We start from the raw sequence: 27,249 nt of genomic DNA on the forward strand, positions 1-27,249 counted from the left end.
GGCATGTCTGGGAGCCAGCTTTCAGCAGCCGGGGCTGTGGCTGCAGGAGGAGCTGGGTGGGGTGGGGGCTTGGATCCCTTTCCAGCCTGAAGCCAAACGCTGCTGCTGCTCCCTCCGGCAGCTCAGAAAATCCATGCTTGCTTTTTTTCCCTTTTTTTTTTTTTTTTAATCCTCCCCTTTCCTAACACTTGCTGGAAGGTTTTTTATACTTGGGCTCAAGTGGGATGTTTCTTTTGAGAAGAAGTGCGAGCAGGTTGGGCACTGGGCTGCCATGGGGGTGCTGGTCCCACCACACAGCCACCGCTTGCCCCTGGCCACATGCTGCCCTGGGCAAAGCCCTGGGGGCCACAAGTGGCAGCGGGGTGGGCTCCTGCCCACGAGGCTGGCAAACTCCCACTCGGCAGCATCGCCAGTGACAGCCACGCAGCGCTGGGGATGTGCCAGCTCAGCTGCCCCAGTGCCCCCTTGCAAGGCACAGCAAGGCCAGGGCATCATTTACTAAATCCTTGTCAAGACTTTTTTCCTTCTTTTCTTTATTTTTAACTCCTTCCTTTCGTTTTCCTCCCCTTCCCCCTCCCCCCATCTTCTTTTCATTCTCTTCTTTTCAGTGAAGGAGGCCAGGCTGCATCCAGCACCCAGCAGTGCCTGGCTTTCCCCTGGCCACGCAGCATCCTGGTCCCTTTTTCTTTAGTCAAGACAAATTCCAGTAACTGTGGGAAGTCCTGTTTGCTCACAGATGGTGTCTGGGGGAGGGCACGGACAGAGTCAGTGCTCCACAGTCGCAAGGCTTTCACACACACAAATATATGCGTGCACATTATATATATCTCTCTCGTCATAGCTATACATGTATTTATCCCATGACCATTGCGCAGCTGGTCCCCACTCCTGGGTGGCGGAGCTGTGCAGGGACCGTGGGGGCTGTACCTCCCGCTACGCCCTGGTGCTGGGCAGCACCCTGCAGCAGCGAGCAGTGCCGGAGCCCAGCTGCGCACACTTGTGCCTGTACCTCAGCCCTGACAGTATTTGCAGGAGGGAGGAGGAAGGGGGGAAAAACAAACGCTGGCCTAAGGCACCATGAATTGAATCCCAGTCGTTATGAATAATGCAGCAAAATCCAGCCAGCATTAACCATGCCAAACAATGGCAAGAAGCCCCTCTGCATCATACTGCTGCCATTGCAGGACAGCATCCCTGGTCACTGCCTGGGACAGGATGGAACACAGAGGAGGGAGGCCATGAAGATAAAGGGCAGGTACCCGTGACATCTCCTGTGCAGTGCTTGCACTCCATCCTCTTGCTGGTCACACCCCATAGCTTGCATTCCTGCTTGCTCAGTGCGTGTGTGTATATAAAATATTTATTACTAAAGAATAATATTAATATCTTCAATGTTTTATGCAGCATATATACAGATTACATTACATACATCTCATCAGAGCTCTCTGTAGGGGTTTAGGGTTTAGTAGATGGACTGTGCCCCACTGCAGCCCCATGCCTGTTGGCTCACATCTGACAGCCACCCCAGCCCCCACCTAGAGACTCTCCTCCTAGTGGGAACAGCCACTGCCTGGCTGTGAGACACCCACAGTGAGCCCCAAGTGAATGCTGTATGCAGTTTGCTAGGCATGCCTTTCTAATTAATTACCTTAATAGAAACGTGCTGCATGAATTTGCAGGTGACTGCAAGCAGGCACTAAAAGGAAAGCAGCCCCACTCAGAATCAAATGCTGACAGTAAAGTAGCATGAAGCAGGGTGTGCATGGTGCTGGTGAGCAGCAGTGTGATGGCCTTGGGAAGGGACATAGCGGCTGGCTTTGTGCAGCTCAGCCAAAGAGCTGCTCCAGCAAGGTATGGTAACACTTGGATGTGTGGTCAAACACCTCCAGAACAACCTTCATTTCAGCAGAGGAGCAAAAAGAAGGGGAAAACCCAGGCCAAAGAGAAGCTCTGCGGTCACATGAAAGCCCTGCTGAGCAGCCAGCCCATCGATGGGCTGCCCCAAGGAAAGGCCGCTCCCCAGGCTCCAGGTTTGCCTGAGGCATCCCGTGGGAGTGGGTGCTAATTGGCCTGGCAGCTAATGAGACTGTGTGCAAGGCACAGAGTCCTTCAAACCCCTGTGCCCTGGCTGCTGCGGGAAGCTGCCTGCTCCATCCCCGCCAGGCACAGTCCTCTGACTCCAGCTGGGCCTGGGGGAGCTGTGTGGGATGCCCTGGGTGGCTGTACCCACCGAGAGGGAGGACAGGGCTTACGCCAGCTCCATCCCACTCCCAGAGCCCCGGCACTGCTGCCTGCACAGCGCTGATGATGTGCAGGGAGCCACGGGTGTCTTCAGGAGGGCACCAGGACCACAGAGCAAGCATCAGGCAAGTGCTTTACCTGCAGGACTCGGGGCTGCCAGCGCTTTGAGGCCATAGGCATGGAAGGGCTTCCCTGCCCCCCAGGAGCAGTGCACCTGTGCAGCCATGACCGCCCTGGCTGCTGCCTGCACAAGGCTGGGGACATGGGACATGGACTGTCCCAGTGAGATGGACTGGGATGAAGTCACTGATAAAGTCATGAACTTGGAAAAACAGAGGCTGCCAAGGGAACTAGGAGCTCTGAAACCATATTTGTCCAATAAGCTATTAAGTAATATTAGCTACCTAAATAATATTAACAAATAGTTTGACAGATATTTTTCCCTTGCCAGGAGTACAGTGCTGTTGCCGTGTCTCCTTATAGGCGGTGTCATTGATGCTGCTCTACAAATGGTCAACTTGTGTTTTTCAAATTACCAAGCCATCAGTCACACTTTAATCGCAGCTGTGTCCGATCTGCACCCAGTGCACACACACTCTGTGTCCACCACAGAACAGGAGGTCTGCAGGCAAAAACACATCCCTGCCACCAGATCCCAGTGGGCTGAGCCCACTATCCCTCCTCGGGTGCCTGCCTTGGCCACCGGCCCCACTGTGCCCATGGTTATGCTTCTGCAAGAAGCAATCCTAAATCAAACCCCAGCATTTTTTAATTCCTCATTTCTCTCCTACCCTTTTCTCTTTTTTTAATCCTTTTTGGCTTGCAGACAGTACTTCCATAGCTGAGCTGTAACAGAACTGCACGTGTTCCCACCAGAAACAAAAAAAGTGCTTTTCCACAAGGTTCAAACCAGTGTAACTACCAAAAAGATAAAAAAATCCAACCCAACGCTTGGCAAGCCAAAAGAAACCCGATGGATGTTGCTTTCACACCCACCCGCTTTTGTGGAGATGCTTCTTCCCAGGTGTGGGTCACGCCCTCGCCCACCCACACCCCCACCCGGGTCCAAACCTGCCCCACTCCAGCGAGGGGCTGCCGGGCCAGGGATCCCCACTGGGACCTGGGGGTCTCACGGTGCCAGCACCCCTCGGTGTCCCCCCGCCACGGCCAGCACTGGCGGCTGCTGGGATTTGCTGAGCATAATGGGTCTGAAAAAGCTCAAAGCTGTTTGTCTAAATATATCATTGCTGCTGGGGAAATAAATAATAAACAGAGGAGCAATTATGATCTTGTGATTTAATTGGTTCTCCTTATTGTGGCTGGAGGGCCGTCCCTGGGTGTTTCGGAGGAGCAGGCATTTCAGGTACCAGGCCAACACAGAGTGACATTTATTTAACAAAAATCCCACCAAAACCAAATTGAAAGAAAAAAACAACAAAACAACAAAAAACCAACAAAGATGCACGCCAGAGGCAGCACATGTGTTTCCCTGTCCAAGAAATATTATAGATTCTGACTACAGCAAAATGCGTAAGCTTTAAAAAGGCACATGCAAAATATTTACAAACTCTTATCAGAGGAGGAAATGAGAGGCAGCTCTACATCAAACAGGCATATTTTTTTCATCCCTCTCCTATGCCTGACGGGGAGCTCTGGCAGCCAGGGCTAAGGGTGGCTGCCCTGGCACGGCCCCCAGCCCCTCTCCGCCACCCGGCCCCAGGCAGAGCTGCCGCCACCCTGGGCTCCAGCTGAGGGTGACAGGCTGGCACGGCACAGTGTGGCACAGCACAGCGCAGCTCGCTCTGCTGCGACAGCCCTGCCCTGGCTGCTGTCCAGAATGGTAGTCCTCCCTCAGGAGTGAGCTATAGGTAAACAACATTAGAATAAGCTTGTTTGCACAAGAGTTGCTCCAACAGCAGCTGGAAATACGAGTTAAAACCAAAACCTGCAACCACTTGCTGCACCACCAGCAGCAGGTCCCGGCTGGCCAGGCTGTGGGGCCACCGCAGGTCATCGGCCCCAGTGGCCCCAACACCCCTGGGCGGCCCTGGGCACCTCCGGCCGCCCCAGAGCGAGCGGCACTTCTCCAGGCCGGGTGAGAGAACCTTTTTGCTGGCTGCCTGGTGACCAGGAACCAGCCAGGGATGCTGGCGGCACCCCGGCACTAGCAATACAGACTTGTGCTGGGGCAGGGCTCCAGCAGTTGGCTTTTGAACCTCACCTCTCCCAACAAGTTCTGCATTAAGCTACCCTTTTGCTGTGGTTAACAGGAGACCTTGCTTCTCATTCTTTTAATACTTTCTGAGTCTGCTGCAGCCGTAGCGAGACACACACACATACCCCGGCGTGCCATGTGCTCCGGGTGGGGGGCACTAGGCACGCCACGGAGCCCTGTCTGGTACGAAGGCGGTGGTGACCATGCCAGCCACAGCCGGCACCAGAGCGGCCCTGCCACCTCTCCCACCTGGGCAGAGCATCCCCATGCCCTGGAGCAGGGTCTCATCAGACGTGGAAGCAGGGATTAAAACTGAGCAGAGCAGAGGGGGCCGGCTGGGCACCGAACCCCTGTGCCATGAAGATGCTCACAGCAGGGGGTCTGTCCTTGCTCCGATTCACACTCCAGCTGTTCTGGTGCTCATGTGTGATGCCTTGTTCATGCCCATTTTTTCTTCTCTGTTCTTAACTCACAGGCGGTTGTTAACAAAAGCTCTGATCAATTTGCAGATATTTGATTATCTAATTGTCTAGGGGAACTGGCTGGACCTGCGTGCGGTGCAGGGAAGGGTTCCTGGGGAGATGTGCCACATGTTGGCAAAGACCCAAAAATCCCCCTATGGAAATGGGTTCATTTAAACTCCACCAGCACTCCCACGTCCACATCATCTTCCCTGCCTTGCCCCATATAATTTGAGCCCTGTGGCAGATTTCCAGGGTGCCCAGCTACTGGGGCTTTTTTTCCCCTTCCTGAGTGCGTCAGTAAGTTTTAGAGCACAGGTGCGATTTTCTAGACCCCTTTGTCTGAGGTTTAGAAGTAAGAATAAGCTTCATTAACAGAAGCGAGGATTTATAATAAGTAATAGCTAGGTGCTACCTCATGAGCCATCAAACAGTTATGCTAAATTACAAGCTGCTTTGCCATGCTTGTCTCCAAATAATCAGCTCCTCACCCAGAGAATAGAAGTTTAAGCAGCTATTGCTTTAAAAAACCCTCACTTTTAATCTTTATTTCCCAAAAGCTAAAAATTTGGATTAGCCCAAATGTACAAACTATAATTGCTTTGAGGTTTCTGGTTCGTTAGAATAATTAAAATACCATGCACTTGCCAAGCAGAACATGTCCCTCCAGCGCTGGGCTTTCTTTTTTTGTGTAGGTGACTTTCCTCAGCCACACACCAGTCTGACCCAGCAGCACTGCATCAAACCGGTGACAACTTGAGCAGTGTGGGTGCTGCTGGGGCTCTGGCCGTCAGCCCGCCACGCTGCCCCATCCAGCAGGATGTGGGACCCCTGCATTAGGCGCAACCGCGTGGTTCAGGCCATCCCACTTCCTACAGAGCGGTGGGAGCAGGTGGCCGAGAGCCGCTGGGAGCAGCGCAGGGAGGCAGCCTGGCCCTGCCCTTGTGGGATGGCTGCGGGGGCGTTGCTGGGTGCTGCAGGAGTAGCCACGCAGGAGAGATCGGTGAGGATGAGCTGCACGCTGAGCTGGCTGGAAAGCACCCACTGACCTGTGTGTCGCCATGGGTGGGACGGATGGAGCAGTAACACGTGCAGCTCCTCACATCTCCAGCAATGACATGCACGTTTTGTCTGTCCCATCTGCCTGACTAAACCCTGTGCAGCTGCGTGGTCCCTGCTGGGGTGCTGAGCTCCCTTCTGCTCCCGGAGATCTGGGGGGAGGGACATGACACTTCCTCTCAGACTCCGCTGCCGGGGTGCACGGCCTTTCACAGCTGCCAGCGCCCACTCAAAGTCTTGCATGTATTTACGGGATTTAAAAATCCCTGGGAAATGGGGTTTCTTCAGGAGAAAAGCAACTGAGCAGCACCCCAGCAGTGATAAACTAACCTGAGGATGGGGAGGGCACAGCCACAGCCAGTGCCTCCTGCCAAGTGCATCATCCCTCTGGAATAGCCCGGCCGGCTCCTGCTCCCATCCCCCCGACACAGGATGGGCAGTCACCCCACTGCCCTCCCACCTTGCTCAGCCCCCCGCAGGGATGTGGGTCTGCCAGGGTGCTGCCATGGGCAGCTGCCCTTTGGGGGACAGTGGGGCTGAGCACCCACTGCAGCCCCGCAGCCCAGTGTGGGTCACAGGGCTGGGCCTGTGTCTTGTCAAGTGGGTCTATGGGATGTCCCTGCTGCGGCGTCAAACAGTGCCCCAGTGCTGCTTCTAGAGTGTGCCCTCCAATCTGGGAGAGGTGACATTAGATGCTGGGCTTGCTTGGCCTTTAAATATAAACAGTTATGAAAATAAAATTCCAAAATCTTCCCAGAAGGGTGCTGGAGGATGCTCGGGTCTCTGCCTGCGGCTAGCGCAGCCGGCCCCAGGGCCCCAGGTGAGAGCACACCTTGCCCTTCCCTGGCTCCACTGCCTTTTAATGCTGTTCAAAGCACATCGTGCACAGCCCTCTCTGAGTCACTGACACAGACTGCAGGCTGAACATGCGTAACGTGTAGAGGAATTGTAAAGGAATTATAGGGGAATGAAGGCAGGTTAATTAACATTGATAATATACAGCTGTGGGCTGGCTTCAGGGGCAGTGGGTTGGCTGATGTGGATAAGGTGCAGCTGTGGCTGGTTCCTGCTAAGTAGTTAAATGGCTCTAAGGGGTACAGAAATGGAGTACTGGATGAAGAGAGACCAGGAAGAAGCAGAAGAGAGCACCCTGGATGCAAGAGAGACAAGGAGAGGCTCTGGGAGAAGCAAGGAGAAGGGGGCCTGGATGAGGAGAGGCTGGCTGGAGGAGGAGCTCAGAGAAGGAAGAATCCAGACGCAGCAGAGGTAAGATGCAGGGTGGACTGGCCCAAAGAGCATGGAGAAACAGCACGGGCAGTAGATGAACTGTTGAAACCTTGTGGGGGGCTGGTTGGCTGTGCTGGGGCAAGGCGTGGGAGCTACTTACTGAAGTTAACCTGGTATGGGGCGGTAAGGGCCTTGTTGCAGCTGGCTGGTTTTGATAGTGTGACAAACATGCAAACATCATTTTTATTTTTTTTTCCCCCCACTGGCATCTTTTCCCTTGCTCATGCCTCCATCCCTCTCTGCAAAGCAAGAAACAATGTTGAAATGCTGCTGGAAAAAAAATAATTAAGAAAAAGGTAGTGAGACCAGCACCCCGGATCCCATGGGGCAGATGCTTCCAGCTGCCCCCAGCTGTGGAGGCCCTGCTGAGGGGACGGGGCTCCTGGGGGCAGCTGTGGGCTGAGGTGGGGGACAGAGCCCTGCTGGCCCCCGGCGAGGCTTGTGAAACCACCTCAGAAATGCTGAGCAGATGCCTTCCTGGACAGCAGAAAAAAGCTTATGTGTAATCAAGCCTGCACTTACTTGCAGGGAGGTAAAGTTTCTGTGTTTTGAGTAGAAACACAGGTTTGCTTTCCTATGGGTCTCTGTCCCGAAGCCTGGCTGCACACAGTGTGCACAGCTGCTCACAGGTGGCCCTGCCAGGAGGATATTCCTGTGTATTTTGTTACCAAGTGCTGTTCCAGGCTGGCTGTGATTTACTGCGCACTGCTCCAGAGAGCACTGGTAGCACAAGTTTTGTGCTATTTCAATCATTTCTGGAGATTGCACCAAATGATAAGAGGCAGGGATGGGGTCTGATGTCCCACAGGCTGAGTCAGATGGGGAGCAGAGGCAGGGCACCCAGGGGGGGCTGCTCTGCTGGGCAACAGAGGGACAGTGCTGGGCCTGATGGGGGGAAAAATGGTTTCCTGGGTGCTGAGGAACTTCTGCTTTTTGCCTTTTCAGGACTACACACTTGAATGATGAAAAGAATATAAATGACATTTCTACAGGAAAGATGTATCAAAACTGCAAAGAGGGAAAAGCCTTTCCGAGAGTGCTTTGGGACAAGAAAAATCAGATTTTGGGGTGGATTTTTTCCTTATTCCTCTTTCCTTCTCATGGAGCAATAACTGCAAGTCAGACACCTCTTCAAAATACCTGCCTGGCACACCCAGCAGTGCTAGGGAGCAGTGGGGGCCCTGCAGGGGTCAGGAGCCTGGCACAGGCTGGTTGAGTCCTGGTGGGGTTTGGGGTGCTGAGTCCCCTTGCAGGCTGTGTTTGCTGAAAAGGTAAATATTGCTATAGAGTGCATGGACACAGGGAGAAACAGAGAACCCTTTGTGTTTTCCTATGGCAAAGGATGCTACTGATCTTCAGCTTTGGTGTAGTGGCCGTCATCTCATGCTTACAGCTTAAAGGGCTTCACACAGAGTGAGTCTGTCTTTGGGCATGAAAATTTCTGTAAAACAGCAACTGGAAGAAGTATTGTCTCTGTGACAGCCCTGTTCCCATGAGCCCTTACCTGCTGCACCTCCCATGAACTTGTGATTCATTCTTGATTTCTTGACCTTTATGCCTTGAGCTACAGGCATTGCTGCTGCAGCTCCCTCACACAGAATGGCCTCGGGTGCCAAGGGAGCAAGGCAAAGCCTCAGCTGGCTGTGAGGAGCCCACTAACCAAATCCCACCCTTCCCCAAACAGCAGCTCCTGGGAAACTCCTGGTTTCCTGCTGGTACTGCTTTGAGAAGGGTGCAGGCTGGCAGAGGACAGTCCTGACACCAAACAAAAACACCTCCTGAAAAGTAATCTAACAGGAGGAGATGAGGGGATGCAGCTCCTCCTGCCCAAGCATTGCCTGCAGCCCCAGGGCTCCTTGGGGCAGACTGGCCAGAAATAAAGGAAAAGCTCTTGGAGGGGGACTTAAATACTACTCAAAGCTGTTTGGATTTGTGCTGTGAAATATTTCAGATGAATCAGAACTCCTCTTCAGTATTTAAACATAGCCATCAGCAGGCTATTACAGGACCCAGATGTGACGGTGTTAAGAGGCTCTAATAAACATCCTCCTCCCATCCCTCATAGCCACCCTCTTTTAAGCTGTCAGCAGAAGTAAAACTAAACTAAGTGATACCCTTCCTTGAGGGAAAATTCTAGTGCTTCACCTGCAGTCTATCACATAAAGTGACAGCAGAGCCTGAAGTCGCTATCATCAAACTTCTAGCTCAGGATTAGAGCACGCAGCCCATTCTGTGAAATGAGGTGTTTCTAGCACTGTGTCCCAGCACAGATGGATGCACCCTGGAGTTCACACCCACAGCAGGATGGTCCAACCTCTCTGGTGCCCAGAGAAGCCATAGTGTTCTGAGCTATGGTCACAGCATCTAACCAAGGCTTTTCAGTCGAAGCCAGTGTGAAGCAGCAGCAAGGACCAGCAGGAGCCTGTCTGCAGCTTAAAAGTGCTGGTGCAGAGGACAGACCATCTGCATACCCCCATGTTACAGCAATAACTGAGGACTGTGTGTGGATGCAGAGGATGGCTGTAATGGTCTGGGCTGCTATTCAGGCCACAGAACTCCACAGAAGTCTTCTTGAGACAAGACAATTACCAGGAGGATGTTTTGTCTGACTGCAGAGCCAGATGGGAATCTGAAAAATTCATGGCCACAGTCTGAAAATGTTGCTCTGAGTAATAGCCTGCTAGGAAAAAAAAAAAAAAAAAAGCATCTAAGCCAACTCCAGCCCAAGCCAAGCCTAACCTCAACCCAATCCAGCTCCAACCCCATCCAACCCAACGCAGCCCAGCCCAAGCCCCCAGCAGGGCACCAGGAGTGCGACAGGTGCCCTGGCTGCAGCATGGGTGCTCTTAAATCATCTGAGGTGCTTCACTTTTTCTGCTTCAAAACACTGCCAAATCAGTAGAGAAAAGGGCCAGAAGCTTGACCATGGACCTGTGGGGACCTCAGAAAGGTCACATGTGTCAGTGGCTGGCGCATAGCGGCCTGGCTGTGGCCAGCTCATGGGACTTGCGCCATTGACTTGAAACACAGCAGGATTGCACCCCGAGACTCATTTGACATCTGTTTCAACAGATATTATTGCACCATATTTTTTTTTGTTTGTTTGTTTACTGCCTAAAATGATGGGACATGGAATATAGGACAGACTTTACCTATTGGCAGGTCTGAACACTCTCCCTTCTTATACTTTTGACTGATGACTTTAACATTAAGCATCAAATGCCATGTCAAGCTGATTTAAAAAAGTATTTTCTTTCTTTAATTTCCCTTGGAGTAAACATTGGTTTACTCCAGTATTAAAGCTGGCCCAAAATGGGAATGTTTAGTAAGCGTTTCAGCCAAATTTTTCTTTTTGGAAAGTTTTAATTAAAAAAAAAAATCCACTAGGTCTTTTACGCTTTATTTTCCTTTCCTCTAAAAGACATCTTGTAAGTACATTTGTGTGGGACTTGTTCCCAATAATTCTCTAGGTAGCATATCCAAAAGCTCCTAAATAGCTAGGAAAAGGAAATTACTCCCATCTCAGAATAACTTGAGCATCTGAAGAGCCAAAGGGGACACTGCACTAAAAGGTTTTGTGGGCATAAGGACTGGCGGCAGCCTCTGGGCACGGAGCAGCCAGTGCTAGTGCAGTGTGACTGAAGAGGTCCTGAAATACCATACCCCTTAAATATGCCTTTTAGAGTGTTTTTTGACATGTTTGAAATTCTTATTTGTCCATAGTATGCTCTCTGCTCAAAGGCAAAGAGGCACATTTCAGACAGAAGTTTGTGCTGGGAAACCCCTGCCTGAGCTGAAAGTTGCCAGCTCTGGCTGCATCCCATGAGAGGAGGAGGGATCATGCTGGAGGAGTGGCTCAGGACAGGACAGTCCCAAACACAAGCAAATAGTGCTGACAGATGAACTGTTAAGCCTTTCCCACCCCTTCCTTTCCATTAGTCCTTCCCATCCCTCTCCTACACCCCTGGAAAGGGGTTTCTGTAGTAGTGCAGGTGCCAGGGCAGGCTCTAAGCAGCCCCCCTGAGGTCCCAGCACCAGCCAGCAGCATCGCAGCGACTGCTGGGCCTGAAGAAAGCCCAGCCCAATCCTCTGCTTCAGGAAAATCAGTAAATGTTCACTACTAAATCCAAGGATGAACATGAACCAGCAATTTGCCGGTGAAACTCTGGCTGTCATCCCTACAAACCTCTCAGCTCTCTTCATCCAACACCTTAAAGCAGAAAACGTGGGACAGTTTGGAGGCTTCACCCCCTGCCCAGACAATACCAGTCATGTCAGGTGATGTGCCCCACATGTCTCCAGAGAGGGCAGGGTGTCACTTACGGCGGGGCTACACTCCCAAGGAGATGAGGTGTACTGCACCCACCCTAGAAATCAGGAAAAAGAAGATCAACTTCTTCCACTTCTGTTTTTAATTCCCGCCCCCCCCCCCGCCCCGATAAAAGTCTAGGAAGTTTAATTACTGTGAAAGAAACATAAAGAGGCTTGAAATGTCAGTTTCCCTCATTTCTAAGTGACACCATGAAGTGAATGAAAAGGCAGCCCAAGGCCCAGAGGGTGGTTGTAGATGCGAGTGTGTTTGCAAGTGCTTTTCTGTAACTGGTTTCAAATGTCCTTCACTTCTCTTGTTACAGGTCTTCTAAAAATATCAAATACAGATCTTTCCATCATAATATTTTAAGATACTCTATTTATACATTAATTCTCTCAAAAATAAAAAGTGACACATACAGCAATTCAGTCACTCAGAGTCTTTAAAATTATTACAAAAAGACACAACATCCACCCCCCAGCAGCATGTGACAGCATTGCTTCTGCACAAGAGACTCTCTCTGTCAGGGGCTGGGGGTTCTTTCACGATTTTCTATTACAAAATATAATTGTTCCAGCTCTCGACATGCCAGCTGGCCAGCCCGGCTCTGCAGTCACACAGGGCTCCTTCTCCCACCCTCCCCCTTAAAAATGACCCCAAATGGCAAGGGATTTGCAAACTTGCTCTGCAACCACTCGCTGTGTGTCCATGGAGACATGAGCATCCCCTCCAGGGCAGGGACAGAGGGGTGGTGGAGCCAAGGGGCTCATCCTTTGCTTTCTGTAGACCATAACTTGGCCACACTAACAACAAATGTCCTGTGAGTATGGAAATAATTTACCTTCCACAGCCAGTAACTGCACAGAGTTGGCACAGACAGACTAGACCAGGCTGCAAGCAAGGAGACCACCTGAAAAGCAACAGTGTCAAGTGGCAAACGCAGCTCCAAAATGGCACATCAGCAGCCTGGGCATTTGCGAAAGCATGGACATCTCTGTGCAATGTGCACTGGAAAGTGGAGACACAAAACAGCCAGTCAAACAAAAGGAGTGGTATTTATCTGGAGCTACATCTTGCTGTCCAGGAAGGAAACTAAGGCTGCACAGATCACAGACATTTACCTCGCAAAAATCTAAATCTTACCAAAAAAAAAAAAAAAAAAGTTTGAGAGGTTTGGTCCAAAGTATTCTCCCCTCCACTATGCTGATGCCTGCTGAGTCCTGACAGCTCCCAGCCAGTACTGTACCCACCTTCACAGAGCCCACCCCAACATCTTGCTCTCGCCTGCAAGAGCACAGCTCTGCTGTGGCTGCACCCAGCCTGTCATGAGAAGCTCAGCCTTGTGCAAACTGCCGCTGCAGACCCAGCCTGTAGTTTGATGTCAGCTGAAAGCACCTCACCCCTTCTCCTGCTGCTGCAGTGTGAGATGGGGCTGGGTTGCTCCCAGCTGCATGGGAGAGCTTCGCTCAGGCTGGTCGGAAAAGTGGGGAAGGGCCTGGGAGCAAACCACTCCTTGCTGCTGACCGCTCCTCCTCTGGCAGGGAGGCTGATGGGTTGGGGTTCCTCAGCTTCCACTAATGCTCTTTACAGCTGGCCAACAGTCTCACTGTAGGGAGCATCAGGCTCGGAGCTCTCTCATGCTGGTTCACAATTTGCAGGCTTGGCCCCTACAGAGTGCTTGGGCTGCGGCGTAGAGCTGCTGCTTTGCTGGCTTTCTCACTGCTGTGATGGCTCCCAGCTGGCACGTGGGCTTTGGGCAACACCTGCCACCACCTGGGGCTGGAGGAGTTCAGCCATCTCCCCAGGACTGCTCCTCACACAGCCCCAGCATGCACTGGAGTGCAGGAGGACAGGCAAACACTATTATCCACACAAACTTTCATCTCAGTCAGTTTGGGCAAGTCCTGACCCTGCATCACACAGTGGCAAAGAGCAAAATGGTTTATAGGACTCCCACCAGCGGCTGCCATGGATACCATGTAAAAATCAGCAGTGGGGCAATCTTACACCCAAAGTTATAGGTACTCAATGTAGTTCTCGGGGATTAATCCTGTCTTGCCGTTGAGGGTCCCTTCCAGCCAGCCAGGCTCCTGGGATGGATGAACTGGAGGAAAGAAGGAAAAGGCAGGTTACTACAGAAGGGGGATTATGGTGTAGGGGCTGTTGCTCTTTGTGTGCTGCCAATGTCAAAGTTGCTCTTGGGAGAGAGCAAGACCTTTAATTTGTGTTAATTTTAAAGTAAGGAAACTCATATGCTAAGGAGCTGAGAAAACTGAAGTGTTCTCTCTGTCTGTGCCTGCTCACCCATGGGACTCCTTTGCTTTGCCTTCATAGACAGACAGTCACACTGTGAAACCAACAGAAAGGCCAAGTCAGCTGCACACTTGGCTGCAGACTGGGTTTGGGATGAAACCAGGGGCTCAAAATTTTCTCCAGATTTGGGTTAAAACCTCTTTGAAGTTTGAGAGAATGTGGTTAACTCCATCACATCATAACCCTGCACATCCAGGCTTGGCCTTGGACCAGGCTGAGAGAGAAAAATGCATTAGCAAACCCTCCCGGCAGGAAAGCAAACATTGTAATCTTACTTCTGTGAAATGAGAAGCCTGATCAGTCCTCAAAAGACTGACATTCTTTCTTTGTCAATCAACCACTGAAATTTTGCTGATTTTACAGGCACCAGGGTTATGCCAATGCAGGCAGAGAAACATTCCCCACACTTCCCACAATAAATGGTGGCAAGTCAGTATTTCAGAGCTACTCAAGCTTCCTGTGACTGCAGGTCTGCTTGCTTACACATTGTCTGGCATCAACTGCAGAGTGCGAGCCCCTGCTCCCCTACCCCACCAGCACAGTATCTGCTCTCCTCACTGCCCCTACATCTCCATCTAGGCCCCCTCCTGCCCCAGCCCACCCTCACTCTGCTGGAGCAGAGGAAATGTGTGGAAAATTCACATTTCAGTACAAGCGTGACCGTTTCTTGGGTGTACCCCAGAAGCGGCACTGACCACTGTGCAGGGTCCCCATTGTGGGGACGGCCTCCATGCATGCAGCCAGCCTCCAGCCATCCTACCAGCAGCTACAGGCCACACCAAAGCTCTGGCAGACTCAGAGCAAAACCAAATGTTTAAAATCAGAGTCATTTTCATTCAAAGGTAAACACATGTGCTCTGCTTATCAAAGCAGCAGAGCAACAGAGGAGCAGGGCTTCAGGTTCCTTTGTGTGCTCCCTCTCCTACTACAGTCCCATCTATTGTAGGATGGCCATTTTCTGTGCAAAAATCATGACTGACATTGACTGTTCAGAAAGGTTCAGAAACAGAGAAGTGTTTTAAAACCCAACATCTTCATGCTTTGGGAGAGATCAGTCCTCACCACTATGGCACAGTCCATCACTCCTGGGTAAGCCTGCAGAGGAACACTACGCAGTAATCCATTAATGAAAAATATAACCCCTGGAAAACTAACTAGTTTTAAAAACCATGGTGTTCCTGCTCCTAGGTTTACACATTTTGTGGTTTCACTTGTGCCAACTTCTTTTTTCATGCTTACACCCTCTCACACCCAAGTCTTGGGGCTTTCCTATCACAAAGGCTAAAGCAGTCCGCTCAGAGGAAAGAAGCCACCTCCAGCCTGCAAGGAAAGCTCCCGCAGGCAAACCTGCACTAAAAGCTGTTGGGTTATCTGCCTGGGGTGGGAGTAAGGTTTTCACAGTGCCCCTGCCAGCGGACAGTGGCCATCAAGAGAAAAGAAATTGTAAGGAGTGTGTGTGTGTGCGTCTCTGTCTTCAGCCCTCTGGTCTCAGCAAATGGGCCAGGAAAGTGCTTGAACCAAAAATCACGTGAGTTCCAGCTAGTTCTTTTGCCTTAAAAAAATCACTTATGTCCCAAAGACAGCCATTTATGTCCGTGTAGGTACCGTCAGACGGAGCAGAGCACATGAGCAGACAGGGAGGAGAATCTCACTCTCTATTTACCGAATTAGAGCACAAATGCAATACGACTTTCCTAACTAATGTACCATAAAACTTCAGTATCTGTCAGCAGCAGCTCAGGTGTGTGTGGGTTCATTGCTTCAGAATACAGAGTTTTCCATTTCATGGGTGATCGCTAGTTAAAAGCACAGGTGAGCACTCCTTTCCTGACCCACAACTCTCACCATTCCTGATTTCAGACCTCTATGGATCCAGGACATCCCTCCCATTTAGCATCACAACAAGGGCAAACCAAGTGCACAAGATCTGCTGGAAAATTCAGGTTTTCATGTAACTAAAAGGAACAATGCTATGGATTTTAAAAGGACCTCTTAAAACATGATGTAATTTACTATGTGGATGTCACTCAGTGTGGGCAACAGCACCCCAATTTCCCAGTCAGACCGAGATGCTGCTCTGCCATGTGCAACCTCAGAGAACCTTAAAGTCGAACAAGAACCTTTCTCTAAGTACCAAGATCCATCTGCTTTTGCTGGGTTTTATAAAACCCCTTCACCATAATAATACTTCTACCAAGCAGTGCTGTTTCTAGCTCGCTTCCTCCAGCTAACATGAGCCTTGGCTATGCTGCTAAGTAATTAGAACATGCTGTATATTTTTTCCCTTGATTAACCCATTGATTTTTATCTAGCAAACATAATATATTTAATTCAAACTTGTTCCCCTCCTAGCTGCTTTAATTCCCACAGGCTCTCAAAGGGGAGACCATGTTTATTTATAAGATATCTATAGAGCTGCTTAGGAAAACTGTTTTCTTTAATTCACATGTATTCATTCTCTTCCTCTTTCTGCTATATTCATGTATATATCCCAGGGCAAAACCAGTGCCTGTGGTAGCCGTTTCCCGAATGACACTGCTTAACATATAAAAGCCAAGAACTACTTGGAAAGTAGCAAAAAGTCTTTTCTTTACATTGGGATTGTATCTAAACCAGAGCTGCTTAATTCCATGGGGCACAGTCTCTTTCCCTTGATGCAGGAAACAGAAAGTCTATGTTTATTAACATCCTCTCCAAAAAATTGACTAACCAGAGCCTACCTATTCCAGCTCTCAGTATCCAGAGGAAAAAAAGCAGATGTTACTTTTCCATCCCCTGCATGAAACATTATGGCAACTGCACAGAGTATTTCTGGTGCTGATACTTGGAAACTAATCTCTCCTACCCAGAAGACCACTGAGGAATGGCTCTGTATATGGTAAACACTGGTGTCAGTCGACTACTCACCAGTTGCTCCCTTACGTTTAAATTAGGGGTCCATACCCACAGGAGGGGCACAGCGTGGTCACGCAGCCTCACATGGCACAGGCATGTAGGGGTCTGCATGGTCCCACTGGCACAGGGCAAGCACCTCGCTCTGCTGGCAGCGCTGCCAGCTACAGCACAGGCGCTGCGCTGCATGCCGTGGTAGAGCTGGGGCATGTGTACTGCACGGGCTCGCACAACCCCGGTGACCAGCTGGAGTCTCGAGCAACTGCCAGGAAGGCAAACAGCACAGGCAGCTGGGGTCAGCACTGGGCACCGGTCCATGCTCCATGGCCTGCCACTGACCTAAGAGGGCACAAAGGTGATGCTGTGCCCCATCAAACTTCTTCCTTTTATCTTCTGCTTTGGATCAGACCCTGCACTTTGTACTCCCAAGAGTTGTCTGGAGAACCTCTGCATGCCCTCCATGCAAGGCTGCACCTTCCCTTACCAACACAGCGAAACATGGCTCTGATCTAGAAGAACGTGGTCACTAAGAGCTGGTCACTTGTGCATGTCTTTGCCTTGTGCCCTGTGGATTGGTGGCCACTTCTACTGCAGGGGCCAAAACACCCATCACTCTTATTTTACAAGTCTCCCTTAGGATTTATTTCCCTTAGGAAATAAACCAGGATCCTGAAAAGGCAGTTTTCACACTGATCCTACAGATGGCTGGATGACCAGCTGTTTTCAGCAGGGATAACAAAAAGTAAGGCAAGATACACCTCAGACTTAATGCTTGTTTCAAGTATTTCTGCATTCTACTTTCTAGTGGTGGAAATGGGATAGTCCTTAAACAGAAGACTGAAAAGAAACGCATGAACTGAGAGTCCAAATCATTCATTGAATCACAGGGAGGAAACTAGTAATTTAACAAAACTCAGTGCTAAAGTAAGTAATAGCCAAGTGTCCTTCTCAGTAGCTTTGTTCATATTGCTGTTAGAACTGGCTCTGTAGCATCCCACATGTACGTTACATGAAATGAGAGATGCTGTTAGAATGTCCATTCTGAAATGAAGAGGAAGTCTCCTGCTGATCTACCACCCAGGCTAACAGCAGCCTCTGGGCATGGCATCCAGCAGCGCTTCTTCCCCTGCAGGTGAGCTGGGTGGCAGCCAGCTGGTGGTAAGTTACAAACACCCCTGGTGTATCCCCCACCCTCCCTCTGCACTCTGCCCTCGCTCAGCAGCAAGCCCTGCTCCAGGCTCAGCTCCAGGGAAGCCCAGAACCAGGCATGGAGCAAGCACAGCTCCTGTGGCATTGGACAGAGCTCTCACGATCCCATTCTCCTGACACACCAGGAACTGCAGCCTGAATACCACGCTGAAAAATGAGCCCAACTCCTGCTCCCATGAGGTGCCTGGCACTGCCCCGCACCCTCCCTCCGAATCAGGGACTCACCGTTATCAAACACAGTGCCTGCCGTGAAGGAGAGCTCTGAGTCGTGTTCTGCTTTACAGGCATACAAAGCTCGGGCTTTCCGCAGTGGTGAGCTGCAAAAGAAAGCATTTATTGGTATAAAAAAATACCCCACTCATACACAACACTCCTCTCCTCACTGCATTGAAGAGGGGTCCATGTTGAAGACGGGTCCTCCTACTGCTCTGCAAGGGTCCAACGTTACATTGCTCAAAGGGAAGAATGAGGAAGACTCCAGAGGAGGCTGAAGGCTCTCAGGGATGAGCCCCCAGCACCACACTGCACTGCATTGCAAACCCCAGTCCAAGCCAGCTGGCACTGCCAGGACCAGAGCCTGTGCCTGGTGCCCGCACAGCAGGCAGCCCTGAGCCGTGGGTCCCCAGGAGAGCGGGAGAAGTAAAGCAGGGAGCTGGAAGTGTTTTGTGAGTCTCTGAAAGGCCGTAACTGACTGGAGGGCCAGCATGGAGCGAAGGCGGGCAGCAGGCGCTGGCAGCGACCCACTGCCCACCGACCCCACTCACTGCCAAACCCATCACTCTCCAAGAGCAGCTGCAACCACAAGGAGGATTTCACAATAAAGAATTAGCACTTGGGGAAGGGTATTTCAAAACAGAAAAACAAGTAGGTCCATGAAGAATTTTCTGCACTTCTTTAGAGACTGTACGTAAAGATAAAGATTTAACAACTATTAGATTTTACTCGGGAAGTGCCAGTGTGCCTGTGCTGCAGGGGAGTGAATTAAGAGCAGAGAGCCAGAAATGGAGCAAATGGCCAGCAGACACAGGGAGAAAATGAAGGACCTCAGGACCCCCCCAGCCAAACACAGGTACACAGAGCTGTCCCCTGCACCCGGAGCCTCCCACACATCCTTTCTGGGTTTGGGCTTGAGCAAGGCTGGTGGAAAGCTGGGACACTGCCAGGCCATGGTGACCGTGACGGTGCAAACCTGCCCAGGCACCAGGCCATCTGACTAGCCAGCTGCATTCAGCACTGCAGCAGGCTGCTCGCCTATGGTATTGCCAAGCAAAGTGATGGACGTGCCCCCAGGAGCTGCTGGGATAAGGAACAAAGTGTCGCCATCTCTCAGGTCAGTGGTTTGACCAGCTTTTTATTTTTCTGAGGACTTGAACTTATTCTGAATTCTCTTTGAGTGAACCCAGGGAAGCAGCACGCTTTCACCTCATGGCGAAAGCGGTTCACCTTCACACAGAAACCACAAACCAGGGAAGCTATGAATGGTTTTGGTTTTGCTGTGAAGGCAGCTCCTAAGCTAAGGTCTCCACTCTCCAAATTCCAACTGCTTGACACAAGCAGCCACCAAACACTTAAAAACCAGGATGGGCAAACACTCCTCCCACTCCAGAGAGGGTCCTTTGCTGCTGGGCAGGCACTGCTCCCACAGAGTGCTTGAGGAGACTGTCAGATGAAAAATAAAATGTATTTTCAGGCTTACTACCTTGAATAATTCAAGCTGTTGTTTTTCTGCCCCAAAAATTACCTTTGCAGCCCGGTACCCCCATGGCCCCAGCCAGCCCCTTGCCCAACGGCTGCCCTCTGGGCTGCGACTGCACCCATCAGAGCCCTGTGGGTGTGAAATGCTGGACCCCGCGATAGCTTATGTCAGTTTTCTGCCTCCAAGCATGGCACAAGGCCAGCAAAGCACTCAGGAGTTTCACCCATCTGCCCTTGTGCAGTTTCGGGGATGATGAGCCTCTCTCCCCCAGAGGAGGAAGGCTGCTTGGATGGTATTACGCCGTTGTCAGCCTTTGCAGATGCATAGCAAAACAAATAAATAACCCTGCCAGACAGGCAGCTGTTATACAGGCAGCATTTGTATGGCTGTAGGGAAGAGCTGGGTCTGCGCCTGTAATGAACAAACAGGTCTCCCTAAGAGGATGGAGATTAGTGCCCCGGCCCCAGACGCCTGCCACCTGCAAGGGGCTGGGAGCTGCATCTGCTGGGGATGACAACAGCCTCTTGCTCTGCTGTGCCAGGGTTGGGCTCGGGGGAGAGAAGCCCCATCCGAGGATGCCTTGCACACAGACCAGAGCTGATGTGCCCTGGCTTTCCCACTGCGAGTATCTCCCAGTACCTGCAGTGCAGAGCCCAAACATTGCCTATGGTGTGCTCACGGCACAACTGCATCCCAGTGCCAAAAGCCCTAGGGCCCCCAGAAAGTACCTACGCCCACTGCCCCACAGCCAGCAACATCTCACAGCCTGGGGCGCAGGGGAGACATGCACCATCCTGCCCCACGGGGCTGGTGCGCAGCACAGCCTAACCTGCTGCTCAGGGCCCCATCGGAAACCTTCTGTTTGTCTGTAACTTTCAGGACTGATTTACTCCAGCGATGTTGAAGCGCCTGAGACAAGGGCACACAGCAGGCAAATGTCTGCATCACCTCATGTTCTTTACCCTCCTTAGATTCCAGATAAGAAAAGGAAGTTGCCAGAAAATGAGGTATCACCGCATTTTACAAAGGCTTGTTATTCCTCGCAGCACCCAGGAAGGCAGTACACATCTTACCTGTTGCAGAGAGGAGTAAAGTGAACCGCAGGAGCTGAAATGGCTGGGCAAAACCACAGAAACCACCAGCAATGCTGAGCACTGCGAGTGCTGGCTCCTGCTTGCCTGACTGTGGAGGCTGGTGGGCGCCTGCCGGGGGGCTCAAAGTGGGGATTCAAAGGGTGTCCCCCGGGCAGGCCACATTTGGAAGCTCCTCTCTTGCTGAATGCAGATAGGTGCATTGGGGGAGTTTGAGCAAGATGCAAAGGGAAAAGGGAAGCGAAGTGGGGGAAACCGAGCAAATTAAACAGAAAATAGCAAAAGCAACAAAAAGCAAAGTGAATTCTGCAACAGACCTGATGGGGGATGAGTCGCTGGACGTAGAGGAGGTGGGCATAGGACTTGATGGCGCAGAGAACATGGGCCAAGACGGTGAGAGGGGTGACGTTGGGCTTGGATTCTGAGGGCTGCAAGACATAACCAGATACCTTATCAACATGCAACCACAGAAACAAACAGCAACCAAGAGACAGTAACGTGACATCTGATGATAGCAAATGCCTTGGGAATATTCGGAGCATGAGACAGCTAGGAAATGAAGTGCCAAGACCTTGGGAAATGCTTCAAGGCTAGATCTGCATTTCTCTGGACAACAAGAGCTGGATCTTCCAATTAACCCCTGCTCCATCATCCCATCCAGCAAGACCAAACCCCACGTACAGAGGGCTGTCTCGCTGCTCGCCGCTAGCAGCCCAACCACTTACCTGCCTTGCTTTATTTCCCCCACTGCTGCCAGAAATAGTTGACGGTATTCCTGGATGTTAATGGTGCCTGCAAGCAGCCTTCATCCCCGTTTTGGGTCAGTTGTTGCGGTGTCAGAGCCTGGGCCACAACCACCTGTTTACATTTCTAACCAAACAGGTGTCAAGAGGCTGGAAGCCCTGAGGAATTTGTTATCTACAGGTGGAGCCGGCCAGGGCTGGCATTTCCATGCAAACCTCCAGCCCGCAAGGGTCAGCAGCATGAGCTTCACATCATGAGATTATGAAGGAACCCCAGCATGAGCCAGCCACCTTACAGCTCATGCAAACAGCTCACATTGCGGTAACCAACACTCCAGGGCTTCTGCCATGCTTACGCATTCAGTACTGTAAAAATTTAATTGATGTGTTTTCCACATTTTACAATGAAGAACTCTTTCTCCCCCTGATGCAAACTGTTCTTGATTCCTCACTTTTAAGCTACTGCTGTCAACTGAAGTTGAATCAAGCTATTGAACTACTAAATGCTTGGACAAGTCAAGCGAGAAGCGTTTGCTTCCTTCAAAACTGTTTGATTTGGGTCATTCTGAGGTTCACCAAAAAGCAATTACTGTACTAAAATACCAATTTGAGTCCGATTCATCTTCTACTGTTTCTATGCTTAGCAACTCATCTGTACTCTCTGACTCACATTGTAAACTCCGTTCCTGGTACACCACCAGAAAACCCTTTCCACACTGAAAATACCTCTGTAAAAACACGTTTTGTAAAAGCATCATGATTTAAGTTTTTTTCTTGAGAGAGGGATAGTACCTCTGATCACACGGGTCTGTGATGAGGTGGGGATAGGTTGTGACCCCACAGGCAACCCCCGGGCCATCCTCATCCCTGTCCCCAAGCTGGGGGCTCCCAGGGGAGAGGGAAGGGATATTGGGAGGGGGACTGCAGAGCATGTGGGGAAAACCTCAGCCCTGCAGTAACAGTGTTTATGGGTCCCACCAGGCCAAATGGACATTGGAGGGAGGGAAAGGACTGCACCAGGACCAACAGCATGCCAAAGGCCATCGCTTGATCTCTCCTCCCTCGTCTCAGGGAACTGGCACTTCTCCAAGGGGAATGGAAGGAAGTTGCTGAGCTGCTTTCTGACAGCACCAGGGTATAGAAAGGTGGTCCATTGCAGTCCATGTCTCTCTCAGCTCCAGGCTGTAAATACGATTTGTTCCAAATACCTGTCTGGAATTATAAAAATGTTTTCTAGGTATGTTTAACTCTGATTTCCTCTAGTCATCATGCAGTGTGCCGTAATGTGCCTCCTTCACACTTGAGGAGAATTCTCCAGAGGAGCATGGCATGGACCAGTAGCCAACTTGGAAAAAAGCCTCAGCCTCCAGAAGGGATGAAAGCAGCCCCCTTCTCTCCAAATCAAACAAAATGGGCAGCACCAGCACACACACAGTGGGATGGAGCACGGGCAGGCTCACATGCAGGCGGCAGCCAGGGAGCCTACGCCTTTAAAAACCTTTAATAAAAAGATGAAGTCTCTGTAAAAAGGATAATGGGTTAATCCATGATCATTCAATATCTATTAGATCACAACAGCAGAAGTTAATTGTTTCAGCCCCTGGCTTCTGCTCTTTAAGCCCAGAATTAAATATTTCATATATTAACAGAGAAAAGAATGTAACATTTTTCTTCTATTTCAAGTTGAATGTAAAACCTCAACCTCTGTTATTTAAAAGAATCAACCTTCCCCTAACATCTAAGAGGATGTCCAAGAAATATTTATGATCAATCTTGAATTTTATGTTTTCCTGTAATTTTCTTCCCTTCAGTTTGAGTTGCAAATTAGCACCTTAAAACTAAAACATCACTCTTGGCACACCAGCTTCCCTCCAGTTCATGCATCTGTGCAGCCAACACCCTGAAGCCCTCCTCGCCTGCAGCAGGCTCATCTCTGGGCTGTATCTGGGTCTTCCACCAGCACCAGCACTTGCCAAGAGGCCAGTGCCTCTTGCCAGAAGTTCCTGCGTGCCCTTCCACGCACCCCATGAGCAAAGCTGGCAGCTGGCAAGCCCTGGCATTCTCTGACAGTGACAAATCAAAATTGAAAGGATAGGTCTGTGGATTTGGTCCAGTTTCTAGGGGGAAAGTGTCCATGTCATAAATATCAGCACCACAATGGCACCTAGAGGACACTACAGAAGGTTAAATTGTTGGTCTGAACTACCCTGAAGTCCATACCTGCTGAAGGCCAAACTCTTGGCTTGTTTACTCTTTGCAAAGCTGTCTCACTGGATTCAACAGAAACTAATGATTTCCTTTTGTAATTATGGGCAATACCTTTATTACGACAGAGGATTAAATGCATACAGATACAGCAGTGCATCACAGCTTTGGCAAGAGGGGTGTAAAACAGGGAACACTGACAGGCAGACAAGTAACAGATCCTCAAAATGTTCTCCTAATAATTGTCACTATTTAAAAGCAATCTTTTTTGCATTTTTCTATCACCAAAATTGTCAGTCTTTTGAAAAATTAGTAATTACCTGTACTACTTAGTCTTTAACAAATCTGTCAAGACATTGGTACTTACCATGTATTAAATCTACTTCCAACTTTAAACAGAAGGAGGTGCTACAAAGACCAACAGGTTAGCCCAGATCGCAGAAGTTAACCCTTCAAGCACCACCAGTTCTTGCTTCTTTTTCTTTCTAGCAGGTGTAGTTGTCTGGCCATTTGTGATGATGTCCTACCTTCCTTTAAGGCAACAAGCTATATAGCACACAGGGCAGGTAATTTTGGTTTATTTTATCTGTGCATAAGCATGCTTCTGCCCTCTAATGGAGAGAGCACGATAGATGCGTTTGAAGACGCGGAGAGCGCTCTCCTCTGAGCAGCAGGAACTAGAACATTTCCTTTACTGTTAGTACTGCAAGAGCAGCTGGTATTTTGGAAGCCAGAGCTTGTCGGTTATAACACCTGTATGCAATGTTCTCTGGCTTTATACAGCTAAGTTACTACAGTAAGACTCCAAGATGGTACATGTCTGCACAGCAAATGAAATATGAATGCATGGGTTTATCACCTGGGAGGCGGAGGACCTGCTGCTAGGTGCACCCTTCATCTTACCATGGCCTCTCACCATTCACGTAGACTCCTCCATCCTGGTGATCTCAGAAATCTCTTCATGAAATGCACATTACCTTGTTCCATGCATGGATTTTCTGCAGGCAAGGAGCACTGGGAAGCAAACCTGGCTTCCAGCCCCTGGCTCCAGCAAGACTCCTTTCCACTGAACTGTCTGCAGGGGAGGACGAGTCCTAAGACAGCTCAGCAACCTCTAGCCATCAGATCAACTTCTCGCTTGTCACAAAGCCAGTGGGCAGCAGCCTCTAACAGACCATGAAGGCCCCACACCAGGGTAGGAGAGAGCAAACAAATGGCACAGCAATTGGAGTCTGGCCAATGTGGGACTTGGAGTCCCAATGAGCTGGTGACCGAAATGTGGCTGGGCCTGTCCCCCCTGAGAGCGGCCACCAACACCCATCAGCCCTCCTGCTGTAGCTCCCACTGCCTCAGGAGGCGGCACTCTGGGTGCAAGAGGCACGTCTCACTCAGTGTGCCAGCAATGGTGTGTCTGCAATGTGGGATGGCCACTGCTTCCACTACCGACCCCAGTCCTCCACACTTTGCAATGGAAGGAATATCTGGCCACACAGGGCTCCAGGACTAGAAATTCCCAATGCACTTTTTGAGATGAAATAATTTTAAAAGAATGCAGCTCTCACTGCTTGTAAAGTTGGCTCTGTCATTGTTCCACCAACTGCACAGCCTGCTACACTAATTACAGTGTGCAGTGCAATCAATATGATTCTCAGAGTAGAGAGTTATTTCTGCAATGTTGCAGTAAAAAAGCCTTACAGCAAGAATCAGCACTCTGGCTGGCCTCTATCTAAGAAACTATCAACAATTTGGAGCAGGATTTTGGTGTCTTTGGGTCACTGGTAGCAAAGAAAACTCTCCATGCCCACCAAAACCACAGAGGGAACTACTAACTAATGACAGCATGTAGATTTTTAAGATATGACAATCCTGTTTCAATCAGGTTGCTCATTGAAGAGATGAATGTGGTCCTACGATGACTGAGCTACCCCTGCGCAGCTTCGCAGTCCTGCTCTGCAAGTCTTTCCAGCACATTTCCTCAAGAAGAACAAATAGACTTTTCAGGACCCTGCTGGAGCTGGCCCTCCCAGCACCTACAGACCATGGGGCTATGATGTGCACGAAGGGTTCATCTTCCTTCCGTGAAACACAGGTATTTATTTTCAAGATACTGCTGAAGTATCACTTTCTGAGCTTACGTGACTGCAAGACCCGAGTCCTGTCTCGTTAGAGAAGTCAGTGCACAAGAGCAAACAGACTATTCGGAGGTCTCTGGCATTTTGGAAAATGAGTTTTCCTGTAGGATCCAATTTCCTTACTGTTTCTCATGGAAAGAGCAGCGGTGGCGAGGGGCTTTGGGGAAATGTTGGCTGCTGCCTGCTTTCAGTTTTGCCTGCAGAAACCAAATGTCATCTGGATTTTTTTTTTTTTATTTTTTTTTCCTTCTTCTTATTCTGCAGGACTTTGCGAGGGGTTGTTCCTGTTCAGTGCATAGTGGGAAACAAAACAGAGAAAAAAATGCTGAGAACCAAAAATACCAGAAGCAGGAAACAAAGAAGTGGGTAAAATTAGAGTCTTCCAAGGTGGGTATGGACTCTTCCCCAACAGAAGCAGCTGACAGAACTCCACGAGTCCATGGCCCAACGTGTCCTGAGGCTCTTGCCTTTTGTGCCGGTCCGTCTGTACCCCTTGAAAGCAGTGGCCATGACCTGCAACTCAGCGACGAGGTAAAACTGCCCTGGAAAGGGCATGATGCAGGAGGACATCGTGTCATGGTGGTCAGCCCACTGGCTGTGGGGGCACCTGTGCCTTCAAATCCTGTCTGCCCCTTTGGCAACCCCACTCTTCCAGCAAACCAGTGTACTTCAAAACGATTCAGAAGCTAAATCCTAGTCTCTGCTTCCCATGCCTGCTGTACACACTGCCTTTCCCACTCTGATGCATAGTTTGCTGCCTGAACATGCAATAAAAGAAGCAACTCTCATTTCCAGGCTCCAGTCTCCCTTTCAGTTGCTGTAGCTAAAGCATCTCTTTTCTAATCCCTTCCCATAACCTGCCTCTTCTCAATTCCTCTTTCTCTAAACCTGCCTACCCAGACTGCCTCTTCCTTTACACAGCTCAACTCCTCAAGGCATTTACAGGTCTGAAGAGTTATTCTCCACAGGGTTTCTAGACAACCTCTGCTGCTTTGTTCTTCTGTCTGAGAGGGTATCAGTCCCACTTCAAAAATGTTTACAACTTGTTTATTTTTGTGGAACTCAGGGCTATTTCTGATACAGAACATCTAACAACTATGAATGGACATAGTCTACTGATGAATTAAAGTCCTTTCATGAAATCACCTCAAGAATAAATAACAATTTTCCCATTCTGACATTTCCAATAACTGACTGCATTAAAATACATCAAGGACCACCCAGCCCTTTACCTCCTGATCAGTTCCTATAGAACAAAGCTGCAGAGCATATGGCTCTTCTCAAAGCTAACCAGAAAAAAGAATGATTACAGGATTATTTAGTGCTAGGGCACTTAAACTCTGCTAGAACAAGGACAAGATTACAGCTCATCAGCGGACATGGCTCTGTTGCC

At 50.0% G+C, this 27,249-nt stretch overlaps 1 protein-coding gene across 5 annotated transcripts in view; it reads right to left on the reverse strand.

Annotated features, from left to right (window-relative positions):
• Positions 1–11,933: 11,933 nt before the first annotated feature.
• ARHGAP26 (Rho GTPase activating protein 26) overlaps positions 11,934–27,249 on the reverse strand; it is a 155,691-nt gene continuing 140,375 nt past the window's right edge. For 3 of the 5 annotated variants that reach the window (XM_080398173.1, XM_080398171.1, XM_080398172.1), the window contains 3 exons: positions 21,094–21,204; positions 18,215–18,306; positions 11,934–13,679 (listed from right to left, as the gene is read on the reverse strand). In XM_080398173.1, the coding sequence (XP_080254299.1) occupies positions 13,591–13,679; positions 18,215–18,306; positions 21,094–21,204 (292 nt within the window). In that variant the 3' untranslated portion in view covers positions 11,934–13,590. Of the gene's footprint in view, positions 13,680–18,214; positions 18,307–21,093; positions 26,141–26,540; position 27,249 lie in introns of those variants that run through there. The other 2 variants (XR_013929869.1, XM_080398174.1) reach the window with 2 other exon arrangements.

Source organism: Falco punctatus, assembly GCF_963210335.1.
Source record: "Falco punctatus genome assembly, chromosome: 8".
NCBI classification, from domain to species: Eukaryota; Metazoa; Chordata; class Aves; order Falconiformes; family Falconidae; genus Falco; species Falco punctatus.